Source organism: Salvia hispanica, chromosome 6 (assembly GCF_023119035.1).
Source record: "Salvia hispanica cultivar TCC Black 2014 chromosome 6, UniMelb_Shisp_WGS_1.0, whole genome shotgun sequence".
Classification (NCBI taxonomy): domain Eukaryota; kingdom Viridiplantae; phylum Streptophyta; class Magnoliopsida; order Lamiales; family Lamiaceae; genus Salvia; species Salvia hispanica.
The window spans coordinates 47997932-48010663 of record NC_062970.1 but is presented as its reverse complement, the minus strand read 5'-3'; the positions used below and the strand labels follow the sequence as shown (position 1 = coordinate 48010663).

Below are 12732 nucleotides of genomic sequence, written 5' to 3'. Positions count from 1 at the left end.
GGTCAGCAAGCAAATATCTTGATAATAATGTCATAATTATTTATTAAAATGGATCGTGCAACATGAATTCGTAAAATTGGATGATTAGTTAATTAATTATGTTATGTCACATAGGTCGTAACATGGGATTGAATGGCCCATTATTTCACAGAATATATGGCGTTGAATTTGTCGGAATTAATGTTTAATTATATAATTGCTCACGACAAAAATTTATTTTATTTTGATTTAATTCTTTCTCCTACTTCCAAATTCCAATGGATAATATGTTTTATTTAGGGGTGGCAAATCGTGCGTGTTGGGTCGTTATCGTGTCGACACGATAATGACACGAACACGATAACAACAAACACGAACACGACCTGTTAAGAAAACCTCAAACACGAACACGAACATGACCCGCTACCCTCAAACACGAACACGACACGAACCGTTTCGAGTCAATACGACACGAACACGATACGAACCCATTAATGACACGGAAATAAGTATTGAAAAATGAAAATAATAAGAATAATAATATTAAAATATTATGTGTTAATAAGAATAATAATATTAAAATATTATGTGTTAACGGATAACACGAACACGACACGAACACGTATTGTTAACGGATAACACTGAACTCCCAACACGAAATTTTCGTGTCCTTAATGGGTCGACCCGATAAGGACACGAACACGATATGCTCTGACCCAAACCCATTAATTTCGTACCGGTTCGTGTCGTGTCAAAAATTGCCAGCTCTAGTTTTACTATTGTACTACATCCAAAAAATTATTAACATAAAAAAGCATGTATAACAAAGCATTAGTGCATACACAAATAAATATGATTAATTAATACTTAGTTTCTATCAAGATAAAACTCCGATGCTACAGATGCTTTTGTATACAGATTACAATAATTACCTCATGTTATCATCTTGGTCTTTTTGATATATATCATTAGATTAAAAAACGAATATCACAACGGTGGTAACATGTCCTTAATTAATTAATTAGATTAATTAGATAATTATTGTGCAAATATACCTACTCGGGTACTTTACTATCTAGATCTACCTGCTTTTGGATTATTTTGTAACATACTATTATTGCTTTAAATTAATAAAGTGGATCGGTCCTGATTCAATTATTAGTATATGTGTTGTATCGCTGTGTCAAAAGGTTGTAATTTAGAGAGTGAAATAATATAAAGCAAATTAATAGCAATGAATTATATTAACACAAAATTGGTCGTTGACTATATATATAAGTAATTGCAAATTGCTAGTGATTTTCTAGCATGATAACAATTGTCAAAAATCTAGCTAGGACAAGAAGAGATTACCAATATAATTAAGCAAGACAAACCTTTAGGCAATGTGATGAATAATTAAGAGTACTATTCAAGCTTTTACTAAAGAAAAATTGCATAACTAAGATATGCTATTTAAGGTGATCTTTTGCAATATTTTCCAGTAGTTAATTCATTAATTAATAACAAGGCAAACAAGAACAGGTAACTTAGCACACCACATGTTAACCATAATTTTTAATACCTTAATTAAGATCTAAGTCAACCCTAACAAAGATATCTCATCAATAAAAATTCAATCCTATAATTGGCCATGTCTTGCTAAGTGACAACTAATTTACAACAAATTAAATTATGATTAAGCCCTCCACCAAATCCTAATATATTTATCTATAAATGTATACATATACCTATCACTACTCCAAGCCAAACAACCAATCAAAACATTTTGAGTTTGAGAGAGTTGATGAAAATGGCTTCTTCAACTAAGCTTTTCTCTTTCACTCTAATCTTTCTAGGAATCATTGCACTAAGCAATGCTCAAAGCCTATCTCTCAAATATTACAGCAAGACATGTCCAAAGGTTGAATACATTGTGAAGAAAGAAACTAACAAAATCATGGCTGTTGCCCCAACTCTTGCAGCTCCCCTCCTCCGGATGCATTTCCACGATTGCTTCGTTAGGGTACGCGTTAATTTGTATATTCATTTTTATTTTTGTTCGGATATGCATACAATCATTACATGCATATAGTTTGGATTTAAGTCATCGGACCCTTGACAATCCTTTCAGCCATGAGGTCGTCACTCAGTGGGGCTTCAGCCCCCCAAACTAAATTTATGATATTTTTCTTAAAAAAATTATTTTTCGCCTGATTAGTGACATGACGATTAATAATTTATGTCATTTTTTTTAGGGTTGTGATGGTTCAGTGTTGTTAAACTCAACAACAAACAATCAAGCTGAGAAAGATGGATTTCCCAACCTCTCACTAAGAGGGTATGGATCCATTGATAGAGTGAAAACTGCGGTGGAGAAGGAGTGCCCCGGTGTTGTTTCTTGTGCCGATATCTTGGCTCTGGTCGCCCGTGATGCTACCGTAGCTGTAAGTGTTATCTGACTGAATTTTTTTTAGTAATATTATCTGATTTATCTCGTTAATATATTGAAGAGACGATTACCTTTTAAATAATATTTTCTCTCGTACTCTGTTTCTACAGCTTCACGGACCTTTCTGGCCCGTGCCACTAGGAAGAAGGGATGGGAGAGTGTCACGAGCCAATGAGACTTTGACTAATCTTCCACCCCCTTTCTTCAACATCACTCAATTGAAAGCAAATTTTGCCTCAAAGAACTTGACCACAAAGGATCTTGTTGTCTTGTCAGGTAATATATTAAATTGATCGAATATATATCTTGCATTTACTTATTTTCATGCCTATAATTAGCGTTATATGTTATATATACTAGTAATTTTTATTTTGTTAATTTAACTTATATAGATACTAATACACATGCATCAAGAAATTGAGAATGACCAAAATACCCTTATAAGAGCGGGCATGGAAAAAATTATTGTGAGGCTAAAATTTCTGAATTTCAAATTTCTCTTATTGTTTGAAGTGATGACTATAATTCACACAACAATTTTATAGAATTTCTTAGAAAACTTTTGATGGTATTACCTACTTATATTTATGTTCAAGATTCTTAACGTGCAATAGCTGACAAATCACACATCGTGCAACAGGAAGCCACACAATCGGAACCTCCCACTGCTCTAGCTTCACCAACCGCCTCTACAACTTCACGGGTAGAGGCGACAGCGACCCCTCATTGGACCCCAACTACGCGGCCCGCCTGAGGAGCCGTTGCCCCCCGGCCGACCAGACCACCCTCGTGGAGATGGACCCGGGCAGCTTCAAGACATTCGACGAAGACTACTACACCCTCGTGGCCAAGAGGAGAGGCCTATTCACCTCGGATTCGGCTCTTCTCGCGGATAGTGAGACGAGGGAGTATGTTCTTCGACAAGCAAGAACAAAGGGCTCCACTTTCTTGGAGGATTTTGCGGAATCCATGGTGAAAATGGGCAAGATCGGTGTGCTCACAGGGAGCCAGGGTGAAGTGAGAAGAAGATGTGCTTTTGTTAATTAGATTAAATAATTAATTGGTTGGTTTGATTTGTTTAATTCTGTCTTAATTTGGACAGATGATTATGTTGATCCATTTGTTTTTTCGTTTGTTATGTTTTTTGTATGATTGAGTGAGTTGCATTGTCGGAGGACATGTGATTCTTGATTATTCAATTTATTACTATATGCTTTTTATTTCTTATTTGGTAATGACTTATGATCCTCTAGCTGTCAACTTAAAAATCAATCTCTAAATTATAAAATTATTGATTTGTTTTAATTTAGCAATCAAATAAAATTTTTATACTGACACGACTTGATAATTTGCTTATGTGACATTAAAAAACATTAATCAAGACAGTGTCGCATTGCAGGCAGCGAAATGACCTCGTATTATTCTAAACCAATTAAATTTAGAGTAGTGATAAACGTACGTATACGTATGTACATAATCGAACTTTTTTAAACATTTTACATTGAAAATCATTTTATAAACATTAATTGATTTAAAATAAATTTCATACTAATCATTTTGCAACACTTCAAGAAAGATTTAAAATTTATACTTAAATATTTGTATATTTAATAAAATATATATTTTCTACTAAATATTGTATATTAATTCAAATCATAGTCGAAATCATGCTACGATTCGACATAAAATTTCTATATCACTTCTTTGTTATTGCTACATATATTACAATAAATAACAAAACTAATTTTTAATTAAATTCACTTAAATCTAAAATTTTTTAAAATATTATGTACATGTACAATTATGTACGATTATCTTTTCCCTTAAATTTATTTGTTGGGCTCCCTATAGTCCCGTTACTCGTTTTCACCCAACTCTCTTCTTTCTCATTCTTTCTTAAGACAAACCTTATAATTCAACAAATGAAAATATTAAATTTGGAATATATATGTGATTTCATAGACTTCTTTCAACACGAATTGCCTCTATGATTAATCGTTATATATTCGACACCTAATTAAGTAAAAGTATCATTTGCACATTAACAAGTTACCAACTAAATATATTCACTTAAATTTGACACAAACATTTTGATAAAAATTCATTGAGAAGTAATGTTATACTGACTAATATTCGTCGTCTTTATTTATATATTGCCCCTAGAACATGCAAATTAATGCTAGTTGTTATTTAAATATTTAATATTTTTTAATGAAGTGCGACAGCTATATAGCCAAACTTCACTGTCAAATGCAAATTCTATTCTCACACGCAAAATTTTTCTATGTAACTTTGGTGCTACGGTTTCCAGCTTTAAAAGAGTAAATTTCCATATGGCAGGAGTTTTTTTTAGAGAATTACATATACATTAAAATATATACAAGTGTTTGCATATAATATCAATTAGTACATCAACACACACAATGACTCAACTCGAAATTTTTTGCTCGAGTCTTATGGTATCTCAATTTTGTTGCTTCAACTATATACATTACTCAATTAATATGTTTATTGAGTAATCCTATCACATGGTTTGTTATGTATATAACTTGGTGTGACAAATTAGGCAATTGTGAATCGAAAAACAAAAGAACGTAAATAGACACCGAATTTATGTAGTTCACTAAAGTTGCGTTGGCTACGTCCACAGGCAGAACGGAGAACAAATTGTACTATGACTGCAGTTTTCAGATACAATGATTTCGTACCCTACTTCTATTTAAATAGGTACAAACGACGAACTTGACCTAATACAACAATTAAGGCCCAAACAGAAAACATATCCGTTTGGCTAACGACAAACAGTAATGATTCAAGGCATCCTAGCATAACTTTTCACAAAAACAAAACAAATGATTTAAAAAAGAAAATCAATCGTTACTATAATCTAAACTCTCTAAAACTATGGAGTAGTAAATTCATACCTTCAGTTTTTTCTGTACAACACATATAGGATGAGATTTAAATATTGATTTGCTATTGACACTCAAAACAAAAATGTTATTCTTGCTTATTATATGGAGAAAGAAAAGATTACGAATGTTCTAAACATATGATTGGATTACTGATTTGACATAGTTTCAAAGCAATCTGTAAAATAATAAAATCCAACGTGCTGATATTGAAAAAGATATCGAATGGGTTTCGTGGGAGTATCGTGTGTGAAAAATTATTACAAATTTAACTGCTCCATATATTAATTGATGCAGTTCAATTAATCCCTATAAGAAGTGCATATAGTTTTAAAAAATAATATACTAGTTAATTAGTGCATATTAATTCCAAATCCATAAAACGATCTATTTAAATAAACTATATACAGTATATAGTTTCTTTTCAAATATAAATGGCTAAAATTAGTTCATAATTTACTTTTCACGTATACACTATATATAATTTCATTCACTTTTTAAATGATTTATGAAAAGACAAAGTCAAATTATCAACAAACGACAACATATTAGCCGCGCATAGGAACCAAAGTCAAAATAAAACAACACAAAACAATTCAATGATTAAACACTCTGTCTTTTGCATGGTTATAATTTACAAACATCCAACCAAGCATTACAATAATTGCACCAAAGGAAAAGAAATTAAATTTCTAAAAGTCAAGCCCTATGTTTTAATTTCATACTACAATACATGCATTCTTTACTCTACTATTACAATTCGTTCATAAAAAATAACACTATATAAAGAGCTCCATATACATCACTATTGTCAAATTAAACATCAATTAAGAGCAAGAATTTCACATTATGGCAATTTCAAACCTTGTTTTCCTTTGCATTTTAGCCTTCATTTCTCTTAATGAGGCCAATGCACAAAGGCTCAAAGCCAATTTCTACTCCAATACATGCCCTAAGCTAGAAAGCATCGTTAATCAGACAACTGCGAGGTTCATTTCTCGTGCACCGTCTCTTGCGCCTGCGCTCTTGAGGATGCACTTTCACGACTGCTTTGTCGAGGTACGTAGTCACTTTATCCTTATTTCTTGTCAAACTTTTATATATCATCAATACTAGATTACTAGTGATATGTTAATTTCTATATATTGAGTAAAAAGTGTCTTGATTTAAAATGGAAACCTAGCGTGAAATGTCTGGCTTTGTATTGACCGACATCAGTCAAGACTGTGGCTATTAGGTCAAAGGATGAAAACCCATTTTTTTGAAAATTACATTATAGTAATATACTATATGCTTTAATTTTATAAAGTCGCGCCATCTAAATCGAGCTACTTAGAACACACTCTCTCGTACAAATGACTACTACTCGACTACAATTAGGTTATCAAAGTGTGAAACCCCATTTTCTTACATCATTGTCTTGAACAGGGATGTGATGGATCCATACTATTGAACTCAACTTCGAACAACACAGCAGAAAGGGATGCTTTTCCGAACCTTAGCCTCCGAGGGTTCCAAGTAGTCGATGCAGTGAAAGCTGAAGTGGAAAAACAATGCCCTCTAACAGTTTCTTGTGCTGATATCTTGGCTCTAGTTGCTAGAGATGCAGTTTCACAAGTAAATTTAATAAAATTAGTAACACACAAAGCACTATTGGAGTCATTTATATTATAATCATAGTAAATTTAAATTTGTTTTACAGATCAAGGGACCATTTTGGCCAGTTCCATTGGGTCGAAGAGATGGAAATGTGTCGACTTCAAATGGGGCTTTTGCTAATTTACCACCTCCAAATTTCAATATTACTCAATTGATTGCTTCATTTGCTGCAAAGGGTTTGAATGTTAAGGATCTTGTTGTTCTATCAGGTAAAAGTATTAGTGTATATATTTGTTTCCTTAAAACCCTCGAACTATATATTAGTATAATCTAGCATTTTAAAGTCAAAAAATAAATAATACTAGTTGGTATTTAAAATATATACCATGCTTTCAAAAACAAGACCATGTACTAAAAAATATTCTTGAATCTGAATAATTTTTTAGATATATATATTTTTTTTAAATATCAAACATAGGAAACGTATATATAGGTGACTTTATTGTCTTCATAATTAAATATATAAAGATATAAGTGTAATTCAACTATGTAAATTTACATTAACTTGTGCTTACAAGAATAGGTTAATGATGTATAGTATTTTGTTGAGTATAATTATTCTCATATTAAATGCATAATAGGAATACAATACTCAAACCATATTAATATAAGACTCTGTCACACTTTTATGTATTAATTTTATAATTAAATGTAAGTGACAAAAACCGAGCATTTAACGGTGTACTAGGGGAATATTAATATATGTATAGATTGATTCAGAAAATTCCTAATAGTTACCAATCTTCTCTAGGAGGGCACACAATCGGGATTTCCCACTGCTCGAGCATCGCTGGCCGTATTTACAATTTCACGGGAAGAAACGACGCGGACCCTAGCATGGACCCGAACTACGTGGCCTCTTTGAAAAGGAGATGCCCCACCGGAGACCAGACGTCCATTATCCAAATGGACCCCGGGAGCTCCCACGAGTTCGACATCGATTATTTCACGATTGTGAAGAAAAGGAGAGGGCTTTTCGAGACCGATGCAGCCCTACTAAACAACAATGAGACAAATGCATATTTGCAACAACATTCAACCTCAGCAGGGAGTGCTAGTTTCTTCAAGGATTTTGCTGAATCAATGGTGAAGATGGGGAAAATTGGTGTTTTGACTGGCAATGCTGGCCAAATTAGGAGGATTTGCTCTGCTATTAATTGATTTATTGATGTCATTAATTGAGTTTGATTGATTATGTTTTTTTATATAAAATTTTTAGTCGTGTTTGAATATCTTGCATCTTTATTAGCTCAAAATTGTGATTGTTGGTCAATTTGTATTTGAGTTCTTGATTTTATCAGTTTGGTGAAAGTGATTATACAGAATAAGGTTGATCAATGTTAATCGTATACACATTATTCAAGAGAAGACTTAAATTAAAGAGTATTTCTTATAGTAACTCTATTTTTATTCTTTTATCTATTACTATTATACTACTACCTCCGTCCCAACTTAAAATCCTATTTTGCCATTTCCATTCGTCCCAACTTAAGAGTTTTATTTCACTTTTACCATAAATCCCACATTCCACTCACATTTTTATTATAAAAGTAATCACATTTTTATTATAAAAGTAATATACATAAGTGAGACCCATATTATACTAACTTATTCAACACACTTTTCTTTACATTTTTTAAAACTCATGCCCTAACTAATAACGACTCTTAAGTTGGGACGGAGGAAGTATTATTTAAATTAAAAAGTTACATTTATTTAATTTTAGTGTAACTAGTACTTCCTCCGTCCCTAATAATTCGTCACCATTTGACCCGACACGAGCTGGTGGCTAAATAAATGAATGAATGACTAAATAAATTTTGAAATAAATAAAGTTAAAGAAAGGTTTTTTTTCAATTTGTGGCTCTATAGAAATTGGGCCAGCATCCCAATAATAATATTTTTTGATTTTTGGATTTTAGAATTGGGTATTTCAGCCCACCATAGTTACATATAGCAGATCAAAAAAGCCCATTATTCAGTTACCACATCTCTCGCATAAACCCTAGCAAAATCGCAGCTCAAATTAAGCATAAATACAGCTCCTTCTCTTCTCCTTCAGATATCTCCACCTCCTCTCCTCCGCCGCTCCTTTCCACTGGCCGCTCCGCCCTCCGCCACCTCCAATTGCAGATCTAGGTTTTCAAAATTTTGTTTTTTGTTTTCTAAATTTATTTTTTGGCAAATTGTATGCAGAGATGAAGCAAATTTTCGTGGACTAGAGTTTCTGATCTTGTATTTAACGAAACAACCCTTGGCTGTCTGAGCATACAATTTTTCCATAGTTTTGTTGAAATCTCTCTCTAATTTTGCTAATTATCTCGATTTGTGTGTGGTGATGATGCAATTTTTCGTGGACTAGAGTTTCTGATCTCGCATTTGACGAAACAACCCTTGGCTGTCTGAGCACACTCTTCAATTTTTCCTTCGATTTCGTTTTGGATCTCAATTTCTCATTCAATTTGGCTTGTGATGAAAAAATAATTATCTTAGCGGATTTCAGTGAGGTTGTGATTTTTATCGTAATCAATGATCTGATTGTTACACACACTGAAGCCTTGTTGAAATCAATTCCTTTTTTATTCAGTTTTTGCGATGATGAGATTAAACACAAGTTCTGTGTTTGGGGCAGTGGATTCCGATCCGTGAGCCTTCTAAATCAACGACTTCTCCTTCCACTGAGCAAAAATTTTCTTCAAAATCGTCGATTTCTAGCGTCCATTACCAATACCGGTTGATTAATTTGTTCTTCTTGGTTTAATGGCACGGACGCAACATTCAATTTGTGGCTATCCTGATTGGTGAGTTTTCAGTATCATTGAATCCCGGAAACACCTCATAAATTTTGTTTGAATTGTTCGATTTGATTGAATTGTTGCTTTCTATAGGCGTTGCATTGATTGGATTGGATTCCAATCGATGTGTCACGGGAAGCATAGATCGATTTCGTAGCTTTAATGTCACCATTGATGAATTAACGCAGGTTTTGGATTCATCTTAGCTTGCTTCTCCGGTGGCTTTGCTTCAACACTTGTTTTTCCCCAAATTTGATTCATTTTAGCTTGCTATTTTGGTTGCTTTGCTTCTGCACTTTTGTTTTTTCCCAAATATGATTCATGTTGGCCTTCTAATTTGGTGGCTTTGCTTCAAAAACTTGGTTTTCCCCATATTTGATTCATCTTAGCTTGTTGTTTTGGAGGCATTGCTTTAACACTTTAGTTTTCCCCCAAATTTGATTCATGTTGGCCTTCTTTTTGGTGGCTTTGCTTCAAAAACTTGTTTTCCCCCAAATTTGATTCATCATAGCTTGGTGGCTTTGCTTCAACACTTGTTTTTCCCCAAATTTGATTCATTTTAGCTTGCTATTTTGGTGGCTTTGCTTCAACACTTGTTTTTTCCCCAAATTTGATTCATATTTGCCTTCTTTTTTTGTAGCTTTGCTTCAAAAACTTGTTTTTCCACAAATTTGATTAATTTTAGTTTGTTGTTTTGGTGGCATTGCTTTAACACTTTAGTTTTCCCCCAAATTTGATACATCTTAGCTTGCTATTTTGGTGGCTTTGCTTCAGCATTTTGTTTTCCCCAATTTGTTGCTTCATATGGTGAGCTTCTTCAATTGAAGTGAGGATTGTTCTAGTTTCCGAAGCATATAACAAATCCAGTAGTATTAAACAGTTTGATCTCAATTTTTTTCATGGCATCAAACTACCTGTCTCCTCCTACATTGATATCCATAGCTTAATTTTAAATCTTTGCCAATGAGGAAGAAATCCCAAGAATAGGAAGTGCCGTATGACACTTTAAAACGCAGCGTTTTGAGCCGTAAGCCGCTTCCATCCACCGCCGCCGATTGCGTGCCTATGTGGCTTCGCAATCGGTGCTCGGTCCGGAGCGGTGGCTCAGCCGCTGCGTGGTTGATTTGAAACGGGACTCTGAGGTTTTAAAGATTGCATTTTTATCATTGTTTTTGTTTTAACTTTTTCCGGCTTCGGTTCGATGCCACGTCGTCGGTAGCTACGGCGATGACCGTCGATGTCATGATTGAACCAATAGCGAACTCTTTCGCATCTTGATAGGAATCTGTGGATCGATCTTGACCGTTCGTCCATGGAGCCGTTTTGTGCGATTACATTTATACTAAGTTCACTTTTTTCCTTAGAAATTGTTTGTATGAGCTGAGACCTGTGAGGATTAAAACTATCAATATTTCTGGAATTACCGTCTGAATTCTCTTGATGTGATTGGCAATCTGAGGTCTCTTTTATTATCTACAAATTATCCTAATATTTTCCTTTATTACTAACAATTTAGCAATCGAATTTATGTGTGGCGTCAAATCATCCTACTGTTTTCGATTTGTCAATTTGTTAATACAAAAATCGATCTTTGTTATAAAGTGGTGGTAGTAATATTATCATACTGTTCCATAGTGATAGAGCTTATTTTTATTTTGTCACGGAGATTAATAAAAATTGTTTTAGGGAGTTAAGTAAAGGGAGAATAAAATGGAAAATGAAAAATGTAAATAGATGGAGAGAAAAATAGAGTGTGTAAAGTATGTGTTGGTTTTATTTAAAAGGCAAATGATTTTATTATTATGAAACGTACTAAAATGGTACTAAAATGATAATAGCTCTATTACCAAGGAAAATTACGATTGTGATGGTTTTTCAATAGAGGATTTGAGAAATAATTGGAGCCTGGATTGTTTCTATATAATGTTAATGCAAGAGCTTGAATCCTTGCAACATCTTATGTTTAGTTCATCGGTGATTGCCACGTGTCTAGTGTAACTTTAAGAACATACAATATTCATAAGTCTACAGTCCATATTTGCACAACAATAAAGTCCATATTTGCACAACAATAAATTCTATAATGTTGATCATTTTTAATTACTATGATTTAAAACGAGATTAATTTTTTAATACAATCTTCGGATTTATTGATGCAAGTCTAAGTATGCAGGGAAAATACATTTTTTCATTTTGTAGTTCGTTTATTCTTGGCCAATATTTTCTACGCTTGCTTTATTTTTCCCTGTCTTCAAAGACTATTGACTTATTTTACCATTATTCTACAAGACTTCAACATATTCCTCTGTATTTGGTTATTTTGAATTGATTGGGTGGACTTCGTAGTTTAGCAAAATTTGTATGTTTAGAACGTAAGAGCTGTCGTGCACGTCTAGAATTCTAGAATGGTCACTAATTCAGTTAATTAATTAGTCAAAACTATACTACACACCTACATATCATTGCAATTTTAAATTTCATTGAACAAATATGTACACGCTCTCGTCCATTGAAGATGACCTTTTTTTTATTCATGTTTTTGAAAAAATCATTCTCTCTTTGTCCTTTTGTAGTTCTTTTTGGATTGTCCACTGCAGTTTAGGAATTAGGATTCATTTCCTCTCTTGACAAAAAAATATTTTTGTTACTCTTCATCTCTGCACTTTTTTCTGTACTATTTTTTCTCTTTTTACTTAACTTATTTAAAACAATTTCTTAAATTCAGTTCCAAAAAAAAATGCTTTACTATAGTGGGATGAATGCTAGATAAATAGTTAAAGTGGAGAAAGATAATTATAAAAGTAAAAGTAAGAGAGAATAATGTAGAAGAGTGTAAGAAAAATAAAATAAGAGAGAGAATATTGTAGAAGAGTGTCTGATCCATATTATTCTTTTTCTTAATTAATTTTCCTCTACTTTAACTATTCATTATGATTTTTATAAAAGTATGTGCGAA

The 12732-nt window shown here is 32.9% G+C and overlaps 2 protein-coding genes, 1 long non-coding RNA gene and 9 other non-coding genes across 13 annotated transcripts; all 12 read left to right on the top strand.

Annotated features, from left to right (window-relative positions):
• The first annotated feature begins 1732 nt into the window (after positions 1-1732).
• LOC125193268 (peroxidase 27-like) lies at positions 1733-3637 on the top strand. The gene is made up of 4 exons (XM_048091038.1): positions 1733-1984; positions 2217-2405; positions 2521-2686; positions 3051-3637. The coding sequence occupies exons 1-4, from the start codon at positions 1766-1768 to the stop codon at positions 3455-3457; spliced, it is 981 nt and encodes a 326-aa protein (XP_047946995.1). The 5' UTR covers positions 1733-1765; the 3' UTR covers positions 3458-3637.
• A 2524-nt stretch (positions 3638-6161) lies between these two features.
• LOC125197466 (peroxidase 27-like) lies at positions 6162-8184 on the top strand. The gene is made up of 4 exons (XM_048096208.1): positions 6162-6381; positions 6751-6939; positions 7025-7190; positions 7733-8184. The coding sequence occupies exons 1-4, from the start codon at positions 6172-6174 to the stop codon at positions 8140-8142; spliced, it is 975 nt and encodes a 324-aa protein (XP_047952165.1). The 5' UTR covers positions 6162-6171; the 3' UTR covers positions 8143-8184.
• Positions 8185-9057: 873 nt separating this feature from the next.
• LOC125197514 lies at positions 9058-10068 on the top strand. Of its 2 annotated transcripts, none has more exons than XR_007172082.1 (2): positions 9058-9782; positions 9965-10068. It is a non-coding gene; the product is annotated as an uncharacterized LOC125197514 (long non-coding RNA). The 2 variants fall into 2 exon arrangements; XR_007172081.1 differs by having other exon boundaries at positions 9870-10042.
• On the top strand, positions 9168-9255 carry LOC125197620. The gene has a single exon (XR_007172155.1). It is a non-coding gene; the product is annotated as a small nucleolar RNA Z157/R69/R10 (small nucleolar RNA).
• Positions 9308-9395, top strand: LOC125197619. The gene has a single exon (XR_007172154.1). It is a non-coding gene; the product is annotated as a small nucleolar RNA Z157/R69/R10 (small nucleolar RNA).
• On the top strand, positions 9445-9540 carry LOC125197626. Its single transcript, XR_007172160.1, has one exon. It is a non-coding gene; the product is annotated as a small nucleolar RNA R11/Z151 (small nucleolar RNA).
• Positions 9571-9668, top strand: LOC125197627. The gene has a single exon (XR_007172161.1). It is a non-coding gene; the product is annotated as a small nucleolar RNA Z152/R70/R12 (small nucleolar RNA).
• On the top strand, positions 9705-9827 carry LOC125197649. The gene has a single exon (XR_007172182.1). It is a non-coding gene; the product is annotated as a small nucleolar RNA snoR80 (small nucleolar RNA).
• A 502-nt stretch (positions 10069-10570) lies between the features above and the next one.
• On the top strand, positions 10571-10708 carry LOC125197676. The gene has a single exon (XR_007172207.1). It is a non-coding gene; the product is annotated as a small nucleolar RNA snoR137 (small nucleolar RNA).
• Positions 10709-10734: 26 nt separating this feature from the next.
• Positions 10735-10799, top strand: LOC125197663. The gene has a single exon (XR_007172195.1). It is a non-coding gene; the product is annotated as a small nucleolar RNA U49 (small nucleolar RNA).
• A 172-nt stretch (positions 10800-10971) lies between these two features.
• Positions 10972-11115, top strand: LOC125197661. The gene has a single exon (XR_007172193.1). It is a non-coding gene; the product is annotated as a small nucleolar RNA snoR2/U65 (small nucleolar RNA).
• A 44-nt stretch (positions 11116-11159) lies between these two features.
• Positions 11160-11242, top strand: LOC125197637. The gene has a single exon (XR_007172170.1). It is a non-coding gene; the product is annotated as a small nucleolar RNA snoR77Y (small nucleolar RNA).
• Positions 11243-12732: the final 1490 nt, after the last annotated feature.